A 24,528-nucleotide genomic window follows, 5' to 3' on the forward strand; every position below is an offset into this window, starting at 1 on the left:
GATACGTTGTGGCTAGTTGGCAATTTTTCATTTAAATTTAAAAAACATAATTTGATTTGAAAAGAAACAATAATGGCTGGTCGAAACTTCTAAATCTGGAAGAAAAGCTCAGTGCTTTCCATTCCTATGACCTCTAAGCTTAGAATACACAGGACCATCCTTTCCTGCCATCTCAAAATTTGTTTCTTCAGTTATATTTAAAACATTTCTCATCACATTGTGTGGCTTCATTTAGGTTCAGTCAAAACCTCTTAGAACTGTGGCTCTTTTTTCTTTTTTTTTTTGTTGAAGAAAATTTGTGCTTCATAGCTTTATTCAGCCTCACAGCATTTTTCATTGAAGTCAGGGAAAAATTTAGAAAAAAGCTTTCAGCGTTTTGGATTCTGCTCCTAATTCTGAGAGACATGACAAACTACAGCTAAAGACTGGAGTGAGGGCAGTGTCGACAGACCCAGATATTTACTTTAGCCTTTACCACATAGTATCCCACTTTAAACCCAACCAGCCAATCAGAAAGAAGCAAAGTCAATTTGGTAGAGCAGCTGCCTCTGTCAACATGCCCACCAGAATCTGATAGAAAGCAGTTAATGATACAAGGAAATTAAATTGAAGCCTAGAGGCCTGTGATAGTAAGAACCTGACCATGTCCAAAAAAATTTCTATGGACATGATTCCTATTTGTGGAAACTCCAAAATCTTCTGGATAAAAATAGTCAGGCTGAAGTGACATCTCTCTGCAATCCCTCTGTCGCTACAATTTAATGACTCATTCTCAAACACAAGAATGGAAACAGATAAGCCCGTGTCTAATGCTGATGGTACATTTTTCTTCTGATGTCTGAAAACAGGCGTCTTGATCACACTGAAGTGATTGAAAGGGAGATAAAGTTGTTTTCAGCTCAGAAATATCTAGCAGATACAGAGGGGGGAGTTTATTTTATTTCATTTAAAGAAGGTGAGGGGATCAGATGGTTTCTCCCTTTGAAGTCTCACCATAAATGAAAGTAATCCATAAGGCCAATTTGTAATAAAGCTCCAGGCACATTTTAACAATGCCTCAAACAGACAAGTGAAGCTTTTTCCATTGACTTGGCAGCAACAGCCTTTAGATAAATCTTCTTCGCTCTCTCTGTCTGAACAACCTCATAATAAAACAGAAGCGAGGGAGAGGGAGAGGGAGAGAGACAGAGAGAGGGAGAGAGAGAGAGAAAAATGAGTGCTTGAGGGCCAAGGAGAATGCACTGTGCAGGAGTTAATGAAGAGAGCGAGAAAGAGCGGAAAGAGAGGGAGATGGTTAAGTGAGTATGTCAGCAGAGAGCTCTGCTGAAACCCACACAGTGCGGTGGAAACCTTAAATGACTTACAGCTTTGTGAACAACTCTCCCCTTGTCCTCCTGCAACCCAGGTGGATCACTGAATGTATCTACAACTTATTCTCTCTGAGGCCTTCACACTTACATAGCCCACATGCACTCGTTCTTGTGTCCCACCACTCGCGCCGGTCAAGAGAAAGGAGGTAATTATTCTATTTCCTCTCTAAACAGACCAAATAAGCTCAGGGATCATGGGAACCGGTTGAGAGCTTTATTTGTATGTCTGTGTGTGTGTGTGTGTGTGTGTGTGTGTGTGTGTGTGTGTGTGTGTGTGTGTCAGGAGAAAGCTTGAGGGATGAGGAGGATTCTCTCTACACGAGTTAATGAATTTTGCTGTGATGATATTCAAAAGCAGGATGATCCCAGCTGGGATTAACAACTATATATTGGTAATTTTACTCCATGAGAGGGAGTAGGAGAGGACTGGTTGTGGGTAGGGATGGAAAATAATCTCCTGGAGCATGCACATAACTGAGTGAAAATTACAAGACTTTCAATTAGAGTCGGCAGGCCGGCACATATTCACCATCACAGAGGGCGGCTGTGCTTTTGAATACTAAGATAAAGTGGTGCATCTCATCAAGACTTGGACGCCAAAAAAAGACCCATTTTAACTTTTTTTTTTTTTTTAGGATTCCATGAATCTTTATCTGCTCACAATATAATTAATGAAGATCATTCATATCTATTTTTCATTTCCATTGCCTTATGTTTCTGACTCGAGCCCAGCATTTGTCCACCTTTCGTGCCACACACTGCAGTTTCACGAGTATTTAAAAATTCATGACCGGTTCATTTTTCACTGCATGTCCTGTACGCGCTGAGTCTCTACCTTGCACCACAGTGTACGAGGCTTCCACAGAGGACAGGTTGGTGATGACAGTCACATCGTCATCTCTGCTGGAGCTCTCTATGTCGATGTTGATGGAGCGTTCAATCTCGCGGTGGAGACTCGTCACCATGCCCGTGGGGTAGGTCACATTGGTCAGGCGACCCTCGCTGTCGTACCTGGGAGATGGGGGAGATTGCAGTAAGGGTGATTGGCAAGGGAAGGACCTGTTCAATCTTGTACTGCATATATGCTGAAACATATGCACGTACACTCACATAGAAAAAACACTGCCACCAGAGGGGCATAGCAGATCATCTTGTAGGAGTTGGCTGTAATTATAAAAGCTAACACTGGGGGGCAGAAGTACACTGTGCTAGGCACACTAATAATTGGGGATGCAATAGAAAATGATAGCCTGCAAACCTTAATTTTGTATTTCATGATAGATGGAAAAATGGTGGACACAGACAAACACATGTTCAGACACTTTGCCCTCTATCACACACTTACTGGTAAAACATGGTCCATCCAGTCTCATCAGCTTTGGTGGCCAGGAGGCCTGTGTTGCCACTATAGCCCATCAGAGCCACCTCCTGGCCTAGTGCCGACACACTACGCAGCCCCCCTGTGGGGTCCAGGCCCAGAGTCACTACTTGATTCTCGGGCAGCAGCACCAGTCGGAGCAGGCCGGCTCCTCCTCCCTGGCCCACGCCATCCCTCCTCACTTTAACCGTATTGTTGCAGTTGTCCACCAGCATGGACAGCTCTCCATCAGGGCCATAGGTGAAATTGTAAAGTGGCTCCCCAGTCACTAGGCTAATTGTCTGGATATGAAGGCCCTCCCCATTGAAGACATACAGCTCCTGTTCCCTTGGCGATGCGACCTCATACTGTGCAGATCCTCCATAGCCCACACTCGATACTGCAGGGCCTGGCCGATTGGCTCGCACGGCTCTGATTCGTATGTTGTTGAGGTCTGCAATGAAGAGCGTCCCATCGGGGGATACAGCCAAGGAAGTGGGTGAGTTCAAGCCAGCGTCAGGGGCGTAGCCATCATCACCGTAGAAGCAGTTGCAGTTGACGTCATTTTTGCAATCACAGTCGGAGGCAACACCAGCCAGGAGAGAGATTTCTCCATTAGTGCTCACCTAAAAAAAATAAAATAAAATAAATGAAAAACACACACACAGACAGAAAATGGAAGAGGAGAGCAGGTTATTGATGACCCTGGAAAAAAGTCACTACTCAATTAAAGAAAATGTATTACTGAAAGCAAAATTCATTTTGAGTTATCAAAACAGGGGATTGGGGGAAAAAAACCTTTAAGTATCTGAACTGAAAGTAGAGTCTGGGGATCTGAAACAATCTCAGAATATCTGAACAAACACCCACACAGCTGCGCAGTCCGTTCTGGTATCCAGGAAAATAACTTTAATCTATCACATTTATTCTAAAACAACCAGACAGCCAAAGAACTGTGTGCAGTACCTCTCCGGCTCGTACCTGTCTAACGCGGTTGATCTTTTTCTCATCTGTCTCAGCGATGTAGAGGATGCCGGTGTGGGACAGGGCAATGGCTGTGGCACTCTCCAGGGCAGCGTGGATAGCCAGCTTACTGAGGCTGTAGTCAATGCCTGGCACTTGACAGTGCATGGGCCGACCTGCTATGATGCTCACCTGCAGGCAACAACGGAAAATGATAAATCTATCGATCGACAAAACTTTAATAATTCCACAAAAATGTTAGCGGCGGTTTGCTACTGAAACAGCGCAGATGAAACTTTCCATGATGAAGTAAGATTTCAGAAAGTAGAATATTCTCAGTTAATTAATCAGTAATGTTTTCACCAGTGCAAAACTTGGGAAACTATGTTAGAATTTAAACTTTTTCATGCTAAATTGGCTACAGAAAGCCTAATTGGGACAAAATCCTGTCAAAGTCCTGTAGCAAGTGTCCACCCTAAGGGGTTTGCAGTGGTAATCCAGTCTTGTGGTACAGACCTGGTGGTTCTCAGTGATGCGTAGGATGACATTGTTTTCCAGGACATAGAGAGAGTTGTCCATGGGGTTTACTGCTAAGTCCGTGGGCCACTCCAGGCGCACCTAGTAGGCAGAAACAAGAAGTTATACATGAGACGATATCTATGCTGAGCGAGGCGTTTTGAAAGGACGCCAGAGTTCAGACAAGTCTCTTCATTGTTTTAAGTGACTGCAGTCCTCATTCTCTTTTGATTCATTCATTTATCAATGGACTCTTTAATCCTTCTCTAAATCATTCTCTCCGTGACCTCCCGGCTGGCTCGTTTCCACACACTCATCATAGCTCAGCACTCTCTAGGCCGTTAGATCATCATCTATTGTGCCATCGCCTCTCGTCTCTTCTGCACTTCCTCCTAACCGTCGTACCTGGCTGACGTCCATGCTTGTGTCACAGCTCAGTGGCCGTATGGCAGTCAGATCGTTGGCCCCCAGCAGAGTGGAGATGATGCCGTTCTGGTCCACCTTACGGATCATGGTGGCGTCCACAAAGTACATCAGCCCATTTTTATCCACTGCGATACCTGTCAGAGTGGAGATGAACACCATGAGCAAGGACTCATAACTCAAACACTGCAGGCAACCCATAGACATTTTAAGTCAATTAAACTTCACTCTTTCCACCGGCTGAAAACAAATAGCAGCCCTGACAGCTGAATTGCTCAATGCTTCATTGAAGTGTTAGAGAAGTGTTAGTTTTGGGATGAGTCATCGGGATGCTGAGCTGAGCTCATGCTCCTCCCAGAGGGCAATTGTAGACTGCAAGTGGAGAAAAGCTAGTGATCTGTTGCACTCTACGTCCTTCCTTGAGTTCCTCTCACCTCTTTCTTTTTTTTTGTCACCCCCCTTTCTACTTTTCATTTGTTTCTACCTTTCTCTTTTTTTAACATTTACCAGCGGTGCAGTGTCAGCCTTGTTGGTCTAACAGGCAGCAGGCACTCAGACAGGTGTGCTTCTTCAAGGCAACTGTGCCCCAAAATAACTTCAAGACGCACTGAGATACACAACAGCAGATGGAGGATACAGCAAAGGGCAGAGAGTAAATAAGAGAGAGAGGGTGAGAGAAGAGAGAGGGGAGAGATGCGGGGAGAGATAGTGAGAGAAAGACGGGGGGGGGGGCAGGAGGCGAGGGGGCAAGCTGATGTGCACTGGCTGACTTTGCCTGTGACAGGTAAGAAGGAATCAATGGTTCATTGTCTTCATCTATCGCTCTCATCTTCTCTCGCGGCAACCAAAAAACACGCACACGTTCACACTTACTGTATATATACTAACATCTGCAGTCCCACATGTACACACACTTCTTCACTGACAAGAAATGTGACAGTGTGACATCCTTGACAGTTTGGTGTCACAATGTTCTAAGATCCAATGATCCACAAAAATAATCCCATTAATAAGTTTAACACTAACCTGGTTTATAACCTCCTTCTGTCTCTGTCCTGCTTTAGTTGAGTCATAAGATTCATATAAAAAAAAAAGCAAAAAAAACCCCAACGATATTCTGATCAAGGAAAATTTAATGGCCCTTCAATTTACATATCTCGTGTGCTGAACTATAGATCTTGATCAACTATAAAAATAAATATTTCTGCCCTACTGGCATTATTGCACTGTTACAATTTCTTACAACCCAAGGCGACATCTTTAAAGGACCTGTTTTGTCCGAAACAATAGTACAAAACTAAAAGACGTTGAATTTATAATGAAAAAAAAAAAGCAGCTGATGCTCACATTTTAGAAGGAGGCATCAGAGAATCAGTTATCAAAATCATTAGTGGCTGTTCCTCTCACCTTTGGGGCTCATCAGTGTAGCTTCAGTGGCTTTGCCGCCATCGCCGCAGCGTTCATCAAAGGGCAGGCACTGCTCCCCTGTCCCAGCTACCACCTCTGCATTGTCTGACAGCAGCCGGCCTCCCGTTAATGACCGAACGCGATAAATTCGTCGGGAGTTGGTGTCTGAGATGAACAATGCCCCAGATACTGGATCCACAGCCAGGAAGTACTTATGGGTCGGGTTATTACTAAGGGAAAAAAGTAATTATTATTATTATTATGGCAGTGAATACTGTGATTTAATATTTTCACTGAAGATGGTTTCAAGTGCTTTTGCTTTAATGCACACTAAAAAACTTTTAATTTATTGTTATATGAGGACCTTACCTGTGTCTGAAATCTTTGTTCCTTCAAGGGAGAGAGCAAGATAAAAGCACAACAAAACAAATGTTAATTCACACAGTCTGTAGAGAGCAACCTACAGAGAGCAACACGAAGCCGGCTGTGGTGTGAACAGCAAAATTTAAACATGGGTAAAAACACCCTGGAGAAATGATATCTAGTACAGGTGTATAATTCTGCTTCAATCTTGTCATCCCCTGTGTCTCACCTTATTCTTTCTGTTTCAAGGGAGGATACAATCCTACATGTTCTATGTACTGAAAGCCTCCAGTCCTTTCACCCCCCTTTCCTTCTCCTGCCATTTTACTTTAATCTCACCAGCCCTTTCTTGTATCTATCAGTATTTTTCGTATAACATAAAAAAAAAAACCCTATAAATCCCAATGTGCTTTCTAATTGATTATTCTTGTACTTTATTTTCTTGTCTTTTCCTCTATAACTGATTTGGAGTTTGGGGTTTTACCTTAATTCCAGGATGCCAGTTGTGTTCATAGATGGGTACACCCTGCGTACAAAGTTGAGGTCCCCGACATAGAGGCTGCCGTCGATACCCATTGCCAGGGCGACCGGTGCCAGGAGCTTGTTGCCGTCTGCGAGGCCGTTACAGCTGGGACAGGAGATACTGCGCCTCCGGCCATTTCCCATGATGCTGGTTATTACAGGGGGCTGCTCTGTCACAAAGATGTTTTCACCGTTGCCCTTGTGAAGGATGCCTGGACAGGAGGGAGAACGGAGAGGAACGTAGGTAGGTTAGGGATCATTATTTCAGAGGATTATTTTTTATTTTAGAGGATTTTGATAAGATTCTGAGTTAGTGAGAGAGGCTGGTATTTTTACTAAATTATGTTTCAGCCATTGCCATAATTAAAATTCTGTACAGACATTACTGGTCCCCAAAGGATGAATTCTAATAATTTTGGTGCTTAATTCTCAGTCGGGCCCCATCACCACATCAGAATTTTATTTTGTCCATTACTAGACCAGTGACATTCCCATCATCCTCTGTACTTTAAGTGTTGATGACAAAGTTACTAAACTAAAATAGTGAACATGGTAAACTTTATACATACTAAACAGCAAGTGAACATTATCAATGTGGGCGTGTTAACATGTCGATGTTAGCACCTCTGCTGTTATGGCATCATGTATTTTGTTATTAATTAAAATGTGCAAAGATGCAATTAAAGCTGTATACTGGTATGTGTTAGCTTGTGTGTTCCAATCATCAACCCAGCAGCTTGTATTATGTACATTTATTTGATTTTAATATTTTACTATATTGTTGAAACAATATCATCGAAAAGACATCAGTCTTTTCGATGGCCAAGGAACGACAGTGTAGCATAGCATCGTTCTCAGGGAAAAACCTCACTCTACTCTACAGCCACCTAACATCAGGCAATGAGGACAGCGAAGGTGTGGCTGCACTCCCCCACTTCTAAAAATACCTCTATACACCAGTGGTCCTTCCGTTCTGTCCATTCCGTTGCTACATTGATTGTCACAGTAGGTGAACATCAGTGCATCAGCCTTTTTATTTTTCCATGCTTTTTAGCATTACCGCACAGAGTGTAGATAATGGTAGAGCACACGAAGCAGCAAGAATAACTCCCACTCGCCCATCGGCGTGGAGATCCTGAATCGGTTTTCGGGAAAGGTGCCGCTGCCCCCCACTCCCCGACCCCCTGGCTCTGCGCTAGTAGCTTCTGCTGATTGGTTGGTGCACATGTTCACTCAGTAGGGCTAGTGTGAGTGGATGAGGGAGTCAAACTAGGTGAGAGAACTTCTTGTGAAAATCCTGCCTGACAGGTAAAAAGAGGTGCCTGGAAACTCAATGTGAACCACAGGAGGCGCAATGTAGTCTACACCCTCCCCAAGACAATAGCAAGTTTAGTGAGATATACGGTACTGTAAACCTGCTACATGTGAGAACTGGATAAATACAAACTAGAATGGAAAAATAAGGAAAAGCAGGAAAAGTCTGTGCTTATTTTTGTGCAAATAGCAGGGTGTAGGTATACGTACCACTGCGTGTGTTGAGTATATGGTGCTTGTTGAGTGACCAGCCGCCCAGATTAGTGGGATCCAGTTCATAGCCTTGCAGAAAAGCTGTCCTCTTCTCCCAGAGGATGAGACTGGCACAGGACTCATACTCATAGCCCACTGACACTATATATAGGAGAGAGTAGGAGGAACAGAGAAATAGAGAAAGAGAGATGGGACACAGAAAGAAGTGATGAGGGGAAAAAAAAGACCATAAAATACAAAAACATGAAAGAAACAACACAGGAAGTGAGGCTATGAAAAACTTCACCAGAGCATAACCTCTCCAAGTTCATTTAAGTTGTGAAACGTGTGATACACAGAGAAGCTAGTTAGCACCTGTACAAAACCCTGCACTCACACCTAACTAACACTCTCACATGCTGCTAAATCAATTAAAAACCTTGTTAATTGGACAGATTGCCTGATGGGCCTTTAAATCTACAGGCCAAGCCGGTTGCCACGGTGAAAACTCTGTTGGTGGAAACATTAAGTCCCAATCAAGCACATGTGCTGACGGAGTCTCGGTAGATTTAGATAAGTGTACGAGTAGGGAACACGAGATGACATGAGGAGGATACTGTATGTTGAGACTATTTTTTGAGTGTGTTTGCATGCACATGCTGTATGTGTGCAAGCATGTGTACGCTGTTGTGTTCCTACTTGTCAAAAGGAAATGTGTGTTAACACATGAACTCCCGCTTGAGTCACAGAGAGAGTGCTGTCGCTAGCACCTTTTCAGCTTCACTGCAAACAATAATGTAGTGAACCTGCATCTGTATCCACGGTTAGCAAAATATAACCTAATTGTAAACCCCAGTATATGCTTTATTTTCTTTGAGAAATGTAAAATTGCAGTTACACCGGGGTACTTTGAGATCTTTGAGGGAATGTAATTTCACAAAACTGTGTGCCCCTCATGATTTTAGTCCACGCTGAAGCCCCAGATGTCCACTGCATCTGTGGCCTGACAGCAGTGTTTGGCTGACAGCATCTGTGAGCGACTGTGACAGCAGAATGTAATAGCACTGAGGTTCCCCTGGACTCCAGCTTCCTGCTCCAGTAGCTAACTGCTAACTCACCCTGATGGCTAATAACCCTTCACCACAGTTACGGCTGGCTGACTGAACCACACGCGGCCTCAATGAAAAATAGACATCTGGAAAAGAAAAAAAAAAAAAAAAAGCACTTAACTGTGGCTATAATGCGTGGTGGATGGAGGCTGGGTTTCTGGTGTATTATCTCTCCTTCAAGCTTCCTAATTAGCACTCTCTCTCCCCTGTCAGAGCCACTGGTAAAGTTGTGCATGGCTGGAAATAAAAAAAAAAGTCCCCATCCCCTTTAACACAGCTTCTCCTCCATCCATCCCCTCTACTCACCCACAGCTTCAGAAAGCCCGTAGACCCTCTGCCCGTAAGCATCGGTCTTATCCCAGATGTAGGTGTAGGCCAAGTTGGGTGAGGCGTGGAACCACTTCTGGAAGAGGTGGCCCTCCACTGCTACCATCAGGTGAACCTTCAGCAGGCCCATAGACACCACGGCTGGAGTCATGGTCACCTTGAGCAGGGAGCGGTAACCCTGTGTCCTGGAGCTTAGGTAGCACAGCTTTAGGCTTGTGCCAGGCACCTCGATCTGCTCATGCAGCACCTGGAAGACAAAGAGAGGAGATGACAGGAAAGAGGGATTAGGGGGGATTAGAGAGTGAGGGAGTAATGGGGGTCACGCTTCCACTGACGGCTGAAGGACGAAAAAGGGAAAAAAAACAATGGAAGTAATAAAGAAATAGAGAAAGAGGGAGGAAATGGGGGGAAAAGCTATGGAAGCGAAAGGAGAAAGAGAGCTACAAGGGACAGGCATACAGGCGAGAGGGAAGAGAGCGAGGGAACCAGACGGAAGATTAACCGGCTGCCAGAGGTCAGTGGTACTGCACCTGTGTCTCCGGTATGATGGGTTTCTCCCCTGGCTTGGAGCTGAAGAAGGAGGAGAGAGGGGATGCAATCACAAGAGGGTCAGGCCTGACGAAGCCGCTCAGGTCACAGCCAGGGATCGTGTTCTCTTCTGTCTTAAGCACCAGAGTGTCCATAGCATAAAACTGGCTCCAGGGCAGCCACACGGTGCGCTCCTGGCTCAGGAAGGGGGCACGCTCGAACCGCAGAGTCAGTGATGCACCACCGTTAGCTATCAGGTCAAACCTGGAGAGGTTTGCGAGAAGAGGATGGGAATGAGGTACAGGTGCGGAGTGCTGTGGTGGACGGACTGTTATTTGGACTCAAACTCTGTCAGTGTTTCTCTTCTTCTAACTTAATATTTACTCCCACTGCTTTAGAAATAATTCAACAACAGAAACACCTGGAATAAAATAAATATTTCAGCATTATGGTACAGGAAATGTCTACAACGCACAGTCAGGCTAGGCAACAGCTGAAGGTCTGAAACATGAATATCACAGTGTTAGAGGAACTGGTTTCAGCACATAAGTGATTTTATTACACTGAATGTTTTCCTTTAACCCCTTTGTCACCAAATTATGGTTAACAGCTGTAGGTTAATGATTAGTATATATACACACTTTCACATTTCTTGTGACAAATGGCCTGAGCTGTGGCCAAGAGCCTCTAACAGCTGAAAAAAAAAAAACACTCATCAAAACTAAACAAGGTCAGGCAGCGACATCAGAACATGTTCACTAGTCGGTGAAACCAGTGAGAAACTGCCCCTGAAATACAAGGTCAATTAAATGTTACTAGGAGTTCAGATGTTTCGGTGTCAGCTGGGCTTAAGTGGAAGAAAACGCTGCAAAGAAACCATTGATATGAGGAGGAGAAGAGTGCTTAAAGAACCTGAGACAGGAAACACAGAAACTGCACGTTTAATGAGCAGAGGTCAGTTTGAGGAACCAATGAATCAAATTTTGGAACAACTTGTAGGGAGGAGAAACTGGACAGAGGAGTCAAATTAAAGCAGCCTAAAACTCCCCGTGAGCTGAAAGTCCTGAAGAAGAAATAGAAAGACATTGCAGGTTAACCACATGTGTCTGAAAAGTGTCCATTGAAGTAAAGGATTATGGTGCTTAAAGATCCAGTTTCAAGGTTGGTTTTATTTTAAAAGTTTCTTTGATGGTTTTTATTTTTGGTTTCACATGTTAAATCTTTCCTTTATCAAAATGATGTATGACTACAACAGCCTAGTGTCCTCTTGGGATCATTAGAGTTTCCTAATTTCATCTCAGTCTAATCTTATCTAATCTAATCTAATCTAATCTAATCTAATCTAATCTAATCTAATCTAATCCAGTAATACAGCCTGTGTGGTGAGGTAGTTTCAGGGGCTCAGCAAAGCATACTGGGTAGCTGTTGTACATACATTCCATCCTGTCGTGTCAGCGTGTATCCGTAGTGAGGGTAGTTGACAAAAGACACGTTCACCCCCACCAGAGGTGTTCCATCTGTAGTCAACACCTGACCCCGGATTAGAGATGCCAAACTGGAAGAGGACAGAGGAGACAAGAGTGAGGGAGCGATAGTAGATCTATCAGCCCAATCTTCCTAACCATCAATCATCCGGTTTGATTAATCTCTCCATCTTTCAATCATCCAATTTGCCCATTCATTTATTGCTCTGGTCTTCTACCACTCATTAATTAGAGACAATCAGCAACCCACGCCATCTAGATTAGCTCATGTCAATCACGTAAACAAACCATGACAATGTAGATGGATACGTGTGTATGCCTGTGTCCGTGTGTGTGTGTGTGTGTGTGTGTGTGAGAGAGAGAAAGTAGCTGCATCCTTGAGAACCAATACACATAGAACAACATCTGAACATTTCAGAGTATCATCACTTTGATGAGTTATTTCCTTTTAAACATCTGATGTCTGCATGTGTAAATGTATGCAGACAAGATTCAGCAGCATGGGCAGCGCTTCACAGCTCGACTAAATCTATGGGGTAATCTTGGCTTGGTCTGCTTCTGGCACTGGGATTTGCTAAGGTCTTGGCTGGCTCTGTGAACCAATCTGAAGTCTGTTTGATATTTGTGATGCTGGATCTGAAGTTGGGATATTTTTCATAGCATGAGTTTATTCACATAAATATCTCTCCTCTAACAGCGTCAAATTTTTGATCTGTAACTGGCAAACAGTGAAGAAACACATACTCTACCTCTAAATTATGAAAATTAAAGAACAGAAAAATCATTTTTCAAGCTATTATCCTAGAAATATGTCTAGAAAAGCATTTTTTCAGTGTTCAGATATCAAAACCCTCTCTTTTCCCTTCCTGTGAAATGCTTAAATATTTCAGACTCATCCTGCACTTGCAGATATGTACATAAATCTATCCTGTAAAGTGTAATTTGGGCCAACTAGTTAACCCTTCCCATCAAATTAAACAGGACAATACCGTGGGTCAGAAGTGCATTTAAATATTGGTTGGGTAAACTTTGTTTACATTTCCAGTAGTGTGTGGTCTCAGTCTAATTGATTAAGTTCTTCCTTGTTCTTTGCTTAAGTGAGCTAAAGATGTTCTAACTGCCATTTCACTGGGTTTTTAAGGCACTGCTAAAACTACACTGCATGTATCTGATGCCTGTCGGAGAAGAGAGAACAGTATCGTGAAAGTTTGATGATTTTATTTTGAAAACTTGTAACTTAGAACTGTGAAGTCTGTGGGCAGCTCTGTCAAACTCCTTCAGGTTATGGTCTGATGTTGCGTATGCATCTGAGTCGATGGTTGTCTAGGATACCACCGGTGGCATGGATATTAATAGCGTGTAATTACATGCTTCTTTTGTTGGTGAGTTTCCTGCCATACCTGGAGTTGAACGGGTTTTCCCCGGGGATGATGTGGGTACTGTCCCTTCCCACAAGCATTTTGACGCGGTCATAGAAGGAGCGGACATGGGGCTGGGACATCGGGCTCTGCTGGATGACCTGCAGGGGGTCCCGGGAGCCACGGCACAGAGGACTGTTCTGACAGGGACTCTGGATGCAGCAGTCTGGGTCCATGCAGTCTGTTAGTCCATCTGATAGAGGAGGGAGAGAGCAGTGATGAGGTGTGGATTTGGGAGCAGTGAGGAATGCTAAATAGCTACCCCTGCTTCTTCCATTCTTGATGTAATATTTTAATCATCTTTGTTTCTTTCACAAAGGAAAGTTTAATTTTGCCATCCGCAGTGAGGGCTCTTCTCATGAGACCTCTATCTTAATCCTGTTTCTTGTTTTAATTCATTATTTTCCCTCTATCGTCCTTTTTTTTCTCCATTCACAGGCAAAATTTTTGCAAGTGGTTTTCTTAAACAAGGGCCACTTTACCCCAAATTTCCTCCTGCTCCCCCTAATTCACCTCCTTCGTTGTCCTTGTTGTCAGCGCAGGAGGTCTCCATGGCAACACTGCAGCCGGGGCCCCTCCAGCCTGTCTGGCATTCACAGTGCCAGCTCTGCTGTCCCATGGTGCACTGCCCGTTCCCGTTACACAAGTTAGGACAGCCGTCTGTGAAGACAGGACATGAGGACAGAGGGGCGGGGAGGTGAGGAGGGAGGAAAAGGGGAGATATGATGTGAGGGTGATTCTTGTTTGTTTTATCATTGGTGATATACAGGTGAGCACGTACGTTCTCACACACGCACACGCACACACACACACACACACTCATATGGTTATGATGGACCAATGAGTCTCACTCAATTTAATAAGCACACAGTAGCACACTGTAACTATTGATTGTTGAAGAATCAATTTAATTCAGCAAGTCAGCTTTCATGCACACCTTCCCATCTGTACACCTGTGGGATGGCTACTAACGTGTGTGTGTGTGTGTGTACAGAAGTGGATAGATCACTTGATTCACTTACTTGATAGAGCCCCACCCGATCATCACTCTCTCTTTCTCTCTCTCTCTGTCTTTCTTGCAGTCTCTCTCTTACTCACGATTCAGTGTAGGTAACGGCATTCTGATGGCCTGAGAGTAATGCTTTCTCATGAGAAAATGAGATTATGTTCGACGGAGTGTGCAAGTGTGTGTGTCTGTGCAGTGGCAATCTATGAACTAATAAACCTTCACATTATGCAAAAAGTCCTACCAGAATCTATGGCCCTGGAGCCATGTAAGTTCTGGAACTAGCATAACAAGGCCATCCTCAACTTAAGAGTGACTTTAAGGCAAGGAGAAGGGGACATTTTATGGCAGCCTGGATAAGAAGATTTGCAATTACAGGGGGCAGTACCATTTTGTCAAAGCAACATTATCTGGTAACTTTTGGTTGCTTGGAGTGGTGGAGAAAATTTAAAGGAATAGTTTGACATTTTGGGAAATATGCTTATTTGCTTTAATGTCAAGATTTAGACGAGAAGACTGATACCACTCTTATGTCCGCTCAATATGAAGCTGGAGCCAGTAGTCAGTTAGCTTAGCTTAGCATAAAGACTGGAAACAGGGGTAAACTGATAGCCTACCTCTGTCCTAACAAGCTGTTGGCTCCAGCTTTATAACGAATGCACATATATGACAGTGGTTTAAATCTTCTTGTCCAACTCTCAACAAGAAAGTGCATTTCCCAAAATTTCAAGTTATTCTTTTTAAGATTACTTAAGCTTACTTCTCTAAACTGGGTCCAAGTTTTCACTAAATGACAAATCGCTAAATGACAAGAATTAAGAGCTTTTCTTTCTGAAGGCTGACAATGACATTTTTATGTATTTCAGCTGATAATTTGCATCCATGCTCATTCAGTGTTGCCCATCATTGTCTTTCCCGAAAAGACCTTTAACTCCTAGCCTGTCTTACCATTTCCCTGCATAGCTCTAAATCACACCTTTCTAGCTCTGACACAAGATTATGTGTTTGCCACATTATAATCTATCAGTGAGAAGGAAAAAAGGCACGATGACACACAATGACAATGTTTTCTCCAGCAGCACAAAAAGCCCCAAACAAACTTGTCACAGTGATTTTTTCTTCAATAAATGAGGGAGCCGGATGCGACACTCTTAAGTCTACCCACGGGAGATGGAGGCAAAGACAGGGTTGACTGATAAAACAATATGTGCATGCACAAACACACACCCAGCACGACGCACCCTAGAGATATGACCTGACATTTCCCACTCTGTAGCAGTGTGCTGAGACAGAGCGAGGAAGGACAGAATAAACCAGTGAGAGATTATGAATATGAAATGCTTTTCATTGAGTCCTGCTCAGTAGATTAATGAACATATTTTCACTCAAGTTGCAGTGTAGTATTTTGCCCTCTAACAAATCGCCGCATCAATAAAGCCATGCATTATGAATACAAATAGTGCAATCTAAACCGTGGCAGCAGCAAAATTAACAGGCATTTCACCCCGATTGGCATTTTATCATATGTCTCAACCACCAGGCGATGAGTGAAAGTCAACAAAGGACTTTGAGAAAGACGGCGATCTTGCTCTTCCAACTCCCAAGAAGGGGGAGCCGGTGGAGATGGGGTGGGAGGGAGGCAGAGAAGCTTAAGCAAGTTTTTCAGCTCAACAAGAGGAATCAAATCAAAGGTTTTTATCTTTAATTATTTCCATTTCTGCATTAGGGGACTGCTCGTGACGCTGTATTAACAGTCAGGCTGGAATAGATTGTCACCAAGTATTGAGCTCAGGGAACAAAGGCAGTTAGCAGTGATTGCCTGTTAAATGGAGTTGCCATTTAAAGCAGCAAAATACTTATGAAGCACCAGGACAGGACAATCTATAGTGGGCATTGATCGGCTTGCCTGGGCAGGCCGGCACGAGGCTCCTCTCTCTTTAATGCCAGGGCTCAGTCAATACCCCCTCACACTAACTAGAATAAAGTGGGATTTCAGAAACTATTAAGTCCACCCTCCCCACTAATGTAGTTGGACTCTGATGAAATCCCCTTAAAAAGGAGAAGAAATTGCCTTGGGTTATGGGTCAGCACACACACTCTTATGTGGTGTGCAGTGTGTGTGTGGGGGTGGGTGTTGGGGTATATGTCTGGATAGAGAAAGATACTGTGTAAGACTCCAGGGAAGGAGTGAGAAAGAGAACGTGAGAGGCAGTCATAGATAGAGAGACAGAAAGAATGAGAACAAAGTATATAAAAGAAACTAAGTCAAGACATTGTGCTGAAAAGTTCCACCATTCTCTCCATTCCCCCCTGTTTCCAGCTCCGTCTGCACTAAAGGTCATAAAGTAAAGGTCACAGCCATAAATCCAAGACCTCTGCTTATAGATGGACCAGATAATCCTGCACTTTCTCAGATCGGCCTCCACTCATCTGCTCCTATTCTTAATGAGCTACCTTTGAAATTACACTGATTGCTTTACTCCACATGGTCTTTCACCTGTCCCCTCTGCTTCCCTTTGACACCATCTGTTCTTCTTTCTTCTCCCTCTCGGTCTCTCGCACCCTCTTTAACCCTGCGATTTACCTTTTTTTCTGGACTGGCTCTTCATAAAACAATGAGAGCTATTCCATTAAGCGTAGAGGGTGAGAGGACACTCTCGATGGTGCTCCAGGGACCTGTACTGTCAGGCAATCTGTGCCGCTCCGTGTAACCCGACAGAGGTTGAGCTGCGGGGCTATCTATTAAGCATTCTTGTTGTGCATGTGAGACAACTCACCCTAGACCCGGACCCTTCTCAGTTTGCATCAATGTCTTAACCCTTATCCATGATTCTGTTTATCTTTGTGTGATCTGACTAAGCTGTTTGGTTGTTTTTTGTTTTGTTCTTGGGCCTAGGTTGGCGGGGATGGGTTTGATGAAAAAAAAAAAAAAAAAACAGAAAATCCGGAATTAATACTGTATGCTCGGTGAGTCACACACGCACAATCAAAATAACACACACACACACACACACACACATGTGCTCACAAAATAAATTTATTAGCCACTGTATCATGGCAGGGAGTGTTACCACAAATACCCAAATGTAAACACACACACACACACACACACACATTTGACAACTCTGTGTTTTTTGTCACCACATTAAGGCCTCGCATCAGTGGCCTATGAAATTCACCAATTACCTCAAAAGTTCTTTCACGGCTTTCATCATTTTCTCCTCGTGTGAAACAGCTGTGTTAACGCAGTACATGACTAGAATACCTGAGCAGAGTCATGTGTTTGTTTGTGTTTCCACATTGGAGATATGGAGAAGAACACGCTCACACGCATGCACATCCACACATTCACAGCACAGCCCCTCGACACTGCTGATACCACACTAGGCTCTACGGTACCCCACAACACATCGAGGCTCAATGACAGCTAACCCCTGCTGTAGTGCACGGCTATAAATGGTTGAGCACTACATGTAGGGAGTTATCATTGAGGCTGGCACCCTAATCTACGGACAGATAGCACCACAGAGTCTACAGAGCCAAGCCAGGCCAAAACCCACAAATGCAGCAGCTAGCTTCTACCACCACAGGCTAAGAAACAAAACACCAGAGTCAGATACGGTACCTGCTTTGTCAACCATGCTCCCATGGTCTGCAGTGGGAGAAAACGTGCAAAAGGTAAGAGATGGGGAGAGTTTTTTTTTTTTTTTTTAAATAAATGCAAGCAATATCATGCAGAGCTGAAATGAACAACAGGCAGGCTGAGATAAGCTAAACACTCAGAGTGTCTGGTGCTAGTGAAATGTGCTTTGCGCCAAGCTAAGGCCTGACAACTCTTTCATCTTGGGCTGATGCTGCAGTCAAAGCTGCCCTACTTTCTGATGGGGGAAATGGGGAGATCATAAACTGTTATTCCCCTGTGCGTATGTATGTATGTGTTGACGTGCGTGTGCACGTGTTATATATGTGTGTTTCTTTTGTGTGTGTTTTGGTGTTTGTTTGTGTATCAGATTGCAATCACAGTGCTTGTGGTGACAGGGAAATGAGACTTTGTGTCTCAAAGCACTGCGGGTGAATCAAAGGGATCTGGCACTCATCCATCCAAAGTGACAGTGATGTCAATATGAGACAGTGATTGACTGACATAAAAAGTCACACTCTCTCACACATGCGCGCACACACACACTAGCACAACTATGTGCATGCACACATATACAAACAATGTGAGGGAGATATTTTTTGATCACACTGAGGTGAAGAGTTTTACCTTTCATCGCATAACTTTGGTGTTTCAAAGGCCATAGAAACTAAGATTCCTGGGGTCTGGAGTTGAGAGGCAACCTAAAAACAGCTAAATCCTGCTCTTTTGTAATCGTCCCACCCCGACTCCTAAAGAAGTTTGCTCCTCTGTGTTCGCCCACCTCCTACGTCAACCCCACTCTTCAATTCCCTAAGGTCTCGCTTTTGCCTCCATGTCTCATTTCCAAATTCCTTTAACAAAGTGGGAAGGAGCTGCCAGTTCAGTCTGACTTGGTGCTGGTGTTTCTGTGCACACCCACGTGCTGACACGTAGACACACATCAAACACGCACCTCCACGCGTGCGCGCACACACACACACACAAACACAGAGGCACTTACCGATGGTGCAGTGCTCTCCGTTCCAGCCCTGGTGACACTGGCACTTTCCGTCCTTGCAGGTTCCGTGTTTGATGCAGAGCGGGTTGCACACACGCTGGTCGCAGCCTGCGCCGGTCCAGCCCTCCTCGCAGCGGCACGCTCCACCCATACACACTCCGTGGGTTCCACAGTCAACTGAACACACCTCTGAAGGAAGTGAGAAAAATCTGGGTCACAAACAACATTCCTAGACTTCAAAGTTCTTTGTAGGTTTGTATTTTTCTTTCTGTCACATGTGCACCCTGATACAATGCACATACTACTTAGTAAGCACAGATTTGGTGATTTGCAGGTCAAATGATGTCTAGATGTCTGGGTTGGATATTTTTGTCACATCAAAATGACTATATTTCAAAGTTAAGCAGACTAAATGTTGAAATATAGTCACTGACATATAACTAGACATCTAAAACCCTTCACTTTTAAACCCCTTTAAGTCCAGTTTTAACCTGAAAATCACTGCGATGTTTGACTTCATCCCATGTGATAGCGAGTAACAATGTCTGGCAAGACCCTGGTTAAAAAAATAAAAGGCGAACACCCAAGTCTGCAAGATAATCGAAAACAATCAAACTCACATTAAATACAATTCCCCACAATGCACCTTCAATTAAAACCAGTGATTGTAGTTTTGTGACAACAGGGTTTATTTCCTGAGCATGCGTTACAGTTACACTGTTTGTGATTCTCAGATGTTGCAGGCAGCGACGGTGCATGTGGTGAGATGTGAAAAACTCGTGCTCGGGCCCCCCGTTGTGCAGGGAATGTAGTATGTACAGATGTTTTTATACACACTTGCAGAGGGATCCGGCAGTGTGGAACAATGTTGTCTCTATTAAAGCTAAGTATTGCTTCGCTCACAACAAATGCTGGAGCTCTGTTTGTGATCCTGAGATGGGAAGCGTCTCAGGCTGGCATGGCGGAGGTTGCAGTCTCTCCTACGGTGGTAGCTTAACAGCTTTATTTTTATTGAGATAAAAAACTGTGGAAGTCGAGTATTTTATTATAAAAGGCTTTTAAACATGAACTCAGCTACTTTTACAAGCAGTATCGATCTTCTTTTTTTTACTCCACCCGGGGGTGCAGCTGGGAATTATGAGTCTCATACACAGGAAATGACTACAAGCACACTCAGTGTTAATATCCACAATGGAAACAAACCTCCAATATGCATGTGGTTATTGAGTTTAAGAAACATCTGGAATTGGCATTTCATTATCTCTCCTATACTAAAACCACTTCATTGGCTCCCAGGGCAATACAGAGTCCACTTCAAAATTCTAATAATAACCTATGAAGTCCATAATAGTTTGGCTCCCCAGTGCATTTCTGACATGCTCAGTGACTGCAGTCCAATTAGAACTTCCAGGTCATTATGCAATGGTCTTCCAACTGTACCTATAAGATCCAGATCTGGTGAGAAGCGTTTACTTTTGCTCTCTGGAGCTGCCTTAATGACCTGAGATCTGTCATAATTACAACTTCTTTTCTTCTTCTGTTTTCTAAAGCTTAAGATCAGTGGTTCCGTACGTGTGTGTGGGTCTGTGTTTGCGGTTTGTGTCTGTGGGCAGGGTGCGGAGGTTTCTTGTGTGTTTTTGTGGGTGGTTTTTCTTCATACTTCATTTTTTTTTTTTTGCTTCTTTTGTTATTGTGGCTGCATTTTTTTTTTTTTTTTTTTTTGTATTCTTTATTATATTCTTTTATACATGTCACATGTTGTTGCTGTTATGTAAAGCCCATTCTGTGCTGATAATCATAAAAAGCTGTCATAACCATACTGTCACTGACAGTTTACTGAGAGAGATAATTTTATATGGTCTTGACAGTAAAACAAAACACACACAAAAAAAAAACTTGCTGCATTTTATTATCTTGCTTGTTCCAATTTGGCTTAGATAATATAACAGTTGCTGTTTCTGAGCAAGTTTGTGGTTTTGTAGATTTCATCCAAAGCAGTATGAAATAAAATGGTCAACTAATTAGCCCTGTATCCTTGGGGACTAAAAAATATGTTGAGACAATGGGTAGCCAGTAGCCCAACCCTCCTCTTGATGACACCCCAAACTCTTATCTTTACTCCGTGTGTTTCACTCTTGCAGGCGAACCACCAGCTGTGAATCCAGACTTACCCATGGAGCAGTCAGGTCCCATCCAGCTGGGGTCACAGCTGCACAGCCCAGTGTCTGGTATGAAGGCCCCGTGGCCGTGGCACTGGTCTGGGCACTGGGCCCTGGGCAACTCGCAGTGGAGCCCTCCCCAGCCTGGCTTACAGTGGCACTCCCCATTCACACAGATGCCATTGTTGGAACATGTCGGATCCAGGCAATCCACTGCATTAAACCAGAAATACACCAATGTGCACAAAAAAAAAAAAAAAAACACCAGACAGAAAAACAAAATGAACAAAGACTGACACAACAGCTGATGTTAGAAGCAAATTAAATAGTTATTTTTTCTGAAGAAAGAGATGTGACAGAGGACATATTTTCATTCTTTGTGTAAACAAAAAGATAATGAAATAAAAGAAAATATTACCAGACATATTACTAAGGCAATTAAAGCACACAATAATGAATAGCTGAGTCTATAATTGGGGCATAGCAGCAAACGTGTTCCAATCTGAAAGAGGAGCGAGCCTTGCTGACACATTATTCTGTGTGTTTGCCTGCGTGCATGAGCTTGGGTTTGCAATATGCAATGTGCATATGTGCTAATACATGGGGGAGAATCTGACACAGAGAGTCTGCCAGGTTGACAGGCAGCTCTGAGTCCGAGCAGTGAGTGAAAACCAATTTGACAAATTACCTCCTCCCGGCAAAGGGCCCACCCACCCCCTCCTCTGGCCTCTTCTCAGAGCTCTGTCCCGGTCGTTGCCATTCTCTCTCTCTCCCTCTTTCTGTTTCCCTCTCCCTTTCTCTCTCCTTGTTCACTTTGTAGACACCTCTCTTACCCCCTCCTCCTCCTTCTCCTCCTCCTGTTCCCCCTCCTCAGGCATGATTGACCCTGCCGCACCTTTTCGGACACATGCATTCATAAAAGCACGCGCTCACACGTAACCTTGGCCCTCCATTTCTGTTTGCCTGGCAGAAACGGCAGATCACAGTTATCGATTTTCATGTCGCTGGCACTCCAGGTAAATTGTTTGAGGGACTCTGCTGTGATGAATATCAGATTTGAGACCAGAGGAGGAGGGAAAAAAAATTGGATGAGAGGGAGATGAAGAAAAGAAAAAAACAAAACGAAGAGGAGTAGGAGAGAAAATGCTGACCTTGTTCTCTGGCCCCTGTGTTTTGACTTCTTTCTGTCACTCTACTCCTTTTTTCCCTTTCTCCTTCCTCACCCCTGGAATGCTGCATGGCTCTCTCTTTCTTCATACATATTCACCTCTCACTGCTTCCCCTGATTCACCCCCTCCCTCCCATTTCTTATCCTTCCTCTCCTTTTCTCTCTCTTGCTTTCTATCTTTCAGACGACCGAGAACGTGGCGTGCTGATCCTTCTTAACAAAGATCAATAGAAGCGATTTCATCCCTTAATAAAATCTCTGATGTGTTTGGCTGCAGTATCATACTTCATCTGTATATGTGGAGGAAACAGCAGACACCCACTCAGGGTAAGATTATGCTATGATGAGCTGTCTAACTGGGGTTAGAAGGGAGTGTTTGGCGTCTGTGAATTTGCGATATGTGTTTGTTGCACTGAAAACAATCATGTTTCTTTCAAAATAGTCACTCAGACACGCTGAACTGAAGCCTACATGTACAGGCAGAAGAGAAACAGCTGATGCGCATTAAACCATCACACATCCTTGAGGAAGGATCACAACACCATTAACTCTTCTGCTCTCACCCTCTGCACAGTTTTGCCCTTTGTAGCCGATGGAGCACACGCAGTTGCCGTCGGTACAGGTGCCGTGGCCGCTGCAAAGAGGGTCGATGCACTGCGTGATGGGGACATCGCACTCAGGACCCTTCCATCCACTGTAACACACACAGGAGCCCTTGTCGTATTGGCCGTTGCCGCTGCACAGCACTGGGCACGCCGCTAAGGGGAATGGAGAAGGGGATGAAAGAGGGGAGAGAGATTAAAACCTGTGACTGAAAAAATAAAAACAATTGTTTTTTGTTTTTTTTTAGAGATTCTCAAAGCAATGCTGCCCACCCTCACACACCCACACCCGCCCCAACCCCACCAACACTTCACCCTGCAGGAGGGGGAATAGAGTGGTTAAGGGGCTGGAGAGTGGCAATGACATGAAGAGTAATTACAGGCAGAGGTAACTAAACTATTCATCAAAGCTGTCTATCCCAGGTGAGCACAGAGCCAAGGAGGCATTAGCTTGGGGAGCTGCCATTCATCATCAGTCATCTCGGCTCCACACCTAAGGCCACGCGCCATCTTACTGCTCTTAATCCTCTCTACTCCCCGCGTGGCGCCGAAATGTACCTGCTCGTCTAATTAGACGGCGGGAAAACAACAGACTTTTCCAACGGAAGAAACCCATTTGTAAGCAGCTAATACCTTTGGAGCAGTCCATGCCGTGGAATCCTGGGAAGCAGTGACACACACCAGAATTACACTCTCCGTTGCCATGGCAATTGCGCGGGCACTCTTGCACTGAATCTGTGAAGAAGACAAAGTGATACAGAGAGAGAGAGGGAGAGCGAGTGAGGGGAGGGGTGACAGAGTACGATGGCAAGCATCAAAGCGTTCGATTAAATCATTGGCACCATTCATTCTTTAAGATACTACTAAGTCGAGTCAGGGCGCTCCGAGCCTCAAAATACCCCTTGACTCTGTGAGTTCCTTTTCAGTGCATTTTTCACAGTGTGGCGAGAACGCATTTTGAATCGGTATCATTGCCCATCCAACATTTCTCTGCACACTGTTTCAAAAAATAACAGTATTTCCCCGCTTTACACCGACATCCCCCTCCTCTCTACATTCTGGCATTCTTGCTTTGGTTGTTTACTCCCAAATCTGTTCCCACCAAGGTCATTAATACTTCATCCAGGTGTGGTTGTTTGGTGCAGCTAGGCAGATTTTAGCTGGAGTGTCTTTCTGCTTGTATGACTTCAGCGCTCTATCCACCTTTTAGTGCCTCTTAACCCACTTAGAAGACGAGAACAGTTTGGTAGGAAGAAACAGGGTCGATGCTAATGGCAAGGAGGCATTTTGGACATTCATCCATCGCTCCCTCCTTCCTTCATGCTTTTTTTCCCCCAGCTTCCAGCCTTCTTCAAATCATTACTCAGCCTATCCACACTGCCTTCCTCTCAAACACTTCCTTCGTCTTTTTCTGTCCTCCCCCCAAAATCTCAGCCCCTTGTCTCCCTCTTACCCTAATGCCACCCTCTCTTTCACTCCCCTCTTCAGCTCCTCCTCATCCTGTCCTTTACTCCACTTCACCACATTCTGGCTTTGCCCCCACCATTATGTCTTTCCTCCAGCTTCCCCTCTCACTACTCACTCTAATTCTGCCCTCACAGCCTCTGCCTCTCCTTCTCTCCGCTGCTCCTGCTGCTGAAAGCTCTACCACCAGATATTGACA

The 24,528-nt window shown here is 44.2% G+C and overlaps 1 protein-coding gene across 1 annotated transcript in view; it reads right to left on the minus strand.

Annotated features, from left to right (window-relative positions):
• The window catches only part of tenm2 (teneurin transmembrane protein 2), a 149,912-nt gene that overhangs the window by 4,789 nt on the left and 120,595 nt on the right, over positions 1 to 24,528 (minus strand). Inside the window, exons 9-26 of the mRNA XM_041047853.1 lie at positions 23,499 to 23,600; positions 22,827 to 23,021; positions 21,108 to 21,308; positions 18,940 to 19,125; positions 13,807 to 13,953; positions 13,276 to 13,486; positions 11,827 to 11,946; positions 10,394 to 10,655; positions 9,843 to 10,110; positions 8,446 to 8,589; positions 6,884 to 7,133; positions 6,406 to 6,426; positions 6,037 to 6,266; positions 4,612 to 4,766; positions 4,207 to 4,308; positions 3,709 to 3,882; positions 2,716 to 3,353; positions 2,206 to 2,381 (exon numbers count right to left, since the gene is read on the minus strand). Of these exons, the coding sequence (XP_040903787.1) occupies positions 2,206 to 2,381; positions 2,716 to 3,353; positions 3,709 to 3,882; positions 4,207 to 4,308; positions 4,612 to 4,766; positions 6,037 to 6,266; positions 6,406 to 6,426; positions 6,884 to 7,133; positions 8,446 to 8,589; positions 9,843 to 10,110; positions 10,394 to 10,655; positions 11,827 to 11,946; positions 13,276 to 13,486; positions 13,807 to 13,953; positions 18,940 to 19,125; positions 21,108 to 21,308; positions 22,827 to 23,021; positions 23,499 to 23,600 (3,582 nt within the window). The remainder of the gene's footprint in view (positions 1 to 2,205; positions 2,382 to 2,715; positions 3,354 to 3,708; positions 3,883 to 4,206; positions 4,309 to 4,611; positions 4,767 to 6,036; positions 6,267 to 6,405; positions 6,427 to 6,883; positions 7,134 to 8,445; positions 8,590 to 9,842; positions 10,111 to 10,393; positions 10,656 to 11,826; positions 11,947 to 13,275; positions 13,487 to 13,806; positions 13,954 to 18,939; positions 19,126 to 21,107; positions 21,309 to 22,826; positions 23,022 to 23,498; positions 23,601 to 24,528) is intronic.

Source organism: Toxotes jaculatrix, chromosome 10 (genome assembly GCF_017976425.1).
Source record: "Toxotes jaculatrix isolate fToxJac2 chromosome 10, fToxJac2.pri, whole genome shotgun sequence".
Classification (NCBI taxonomy): domain Eukaryota; kingdom Metazoa; phylum Chordata; class Actinopteri; family Toxotidae; genus Toxotes; species Toxotes jaculatrix.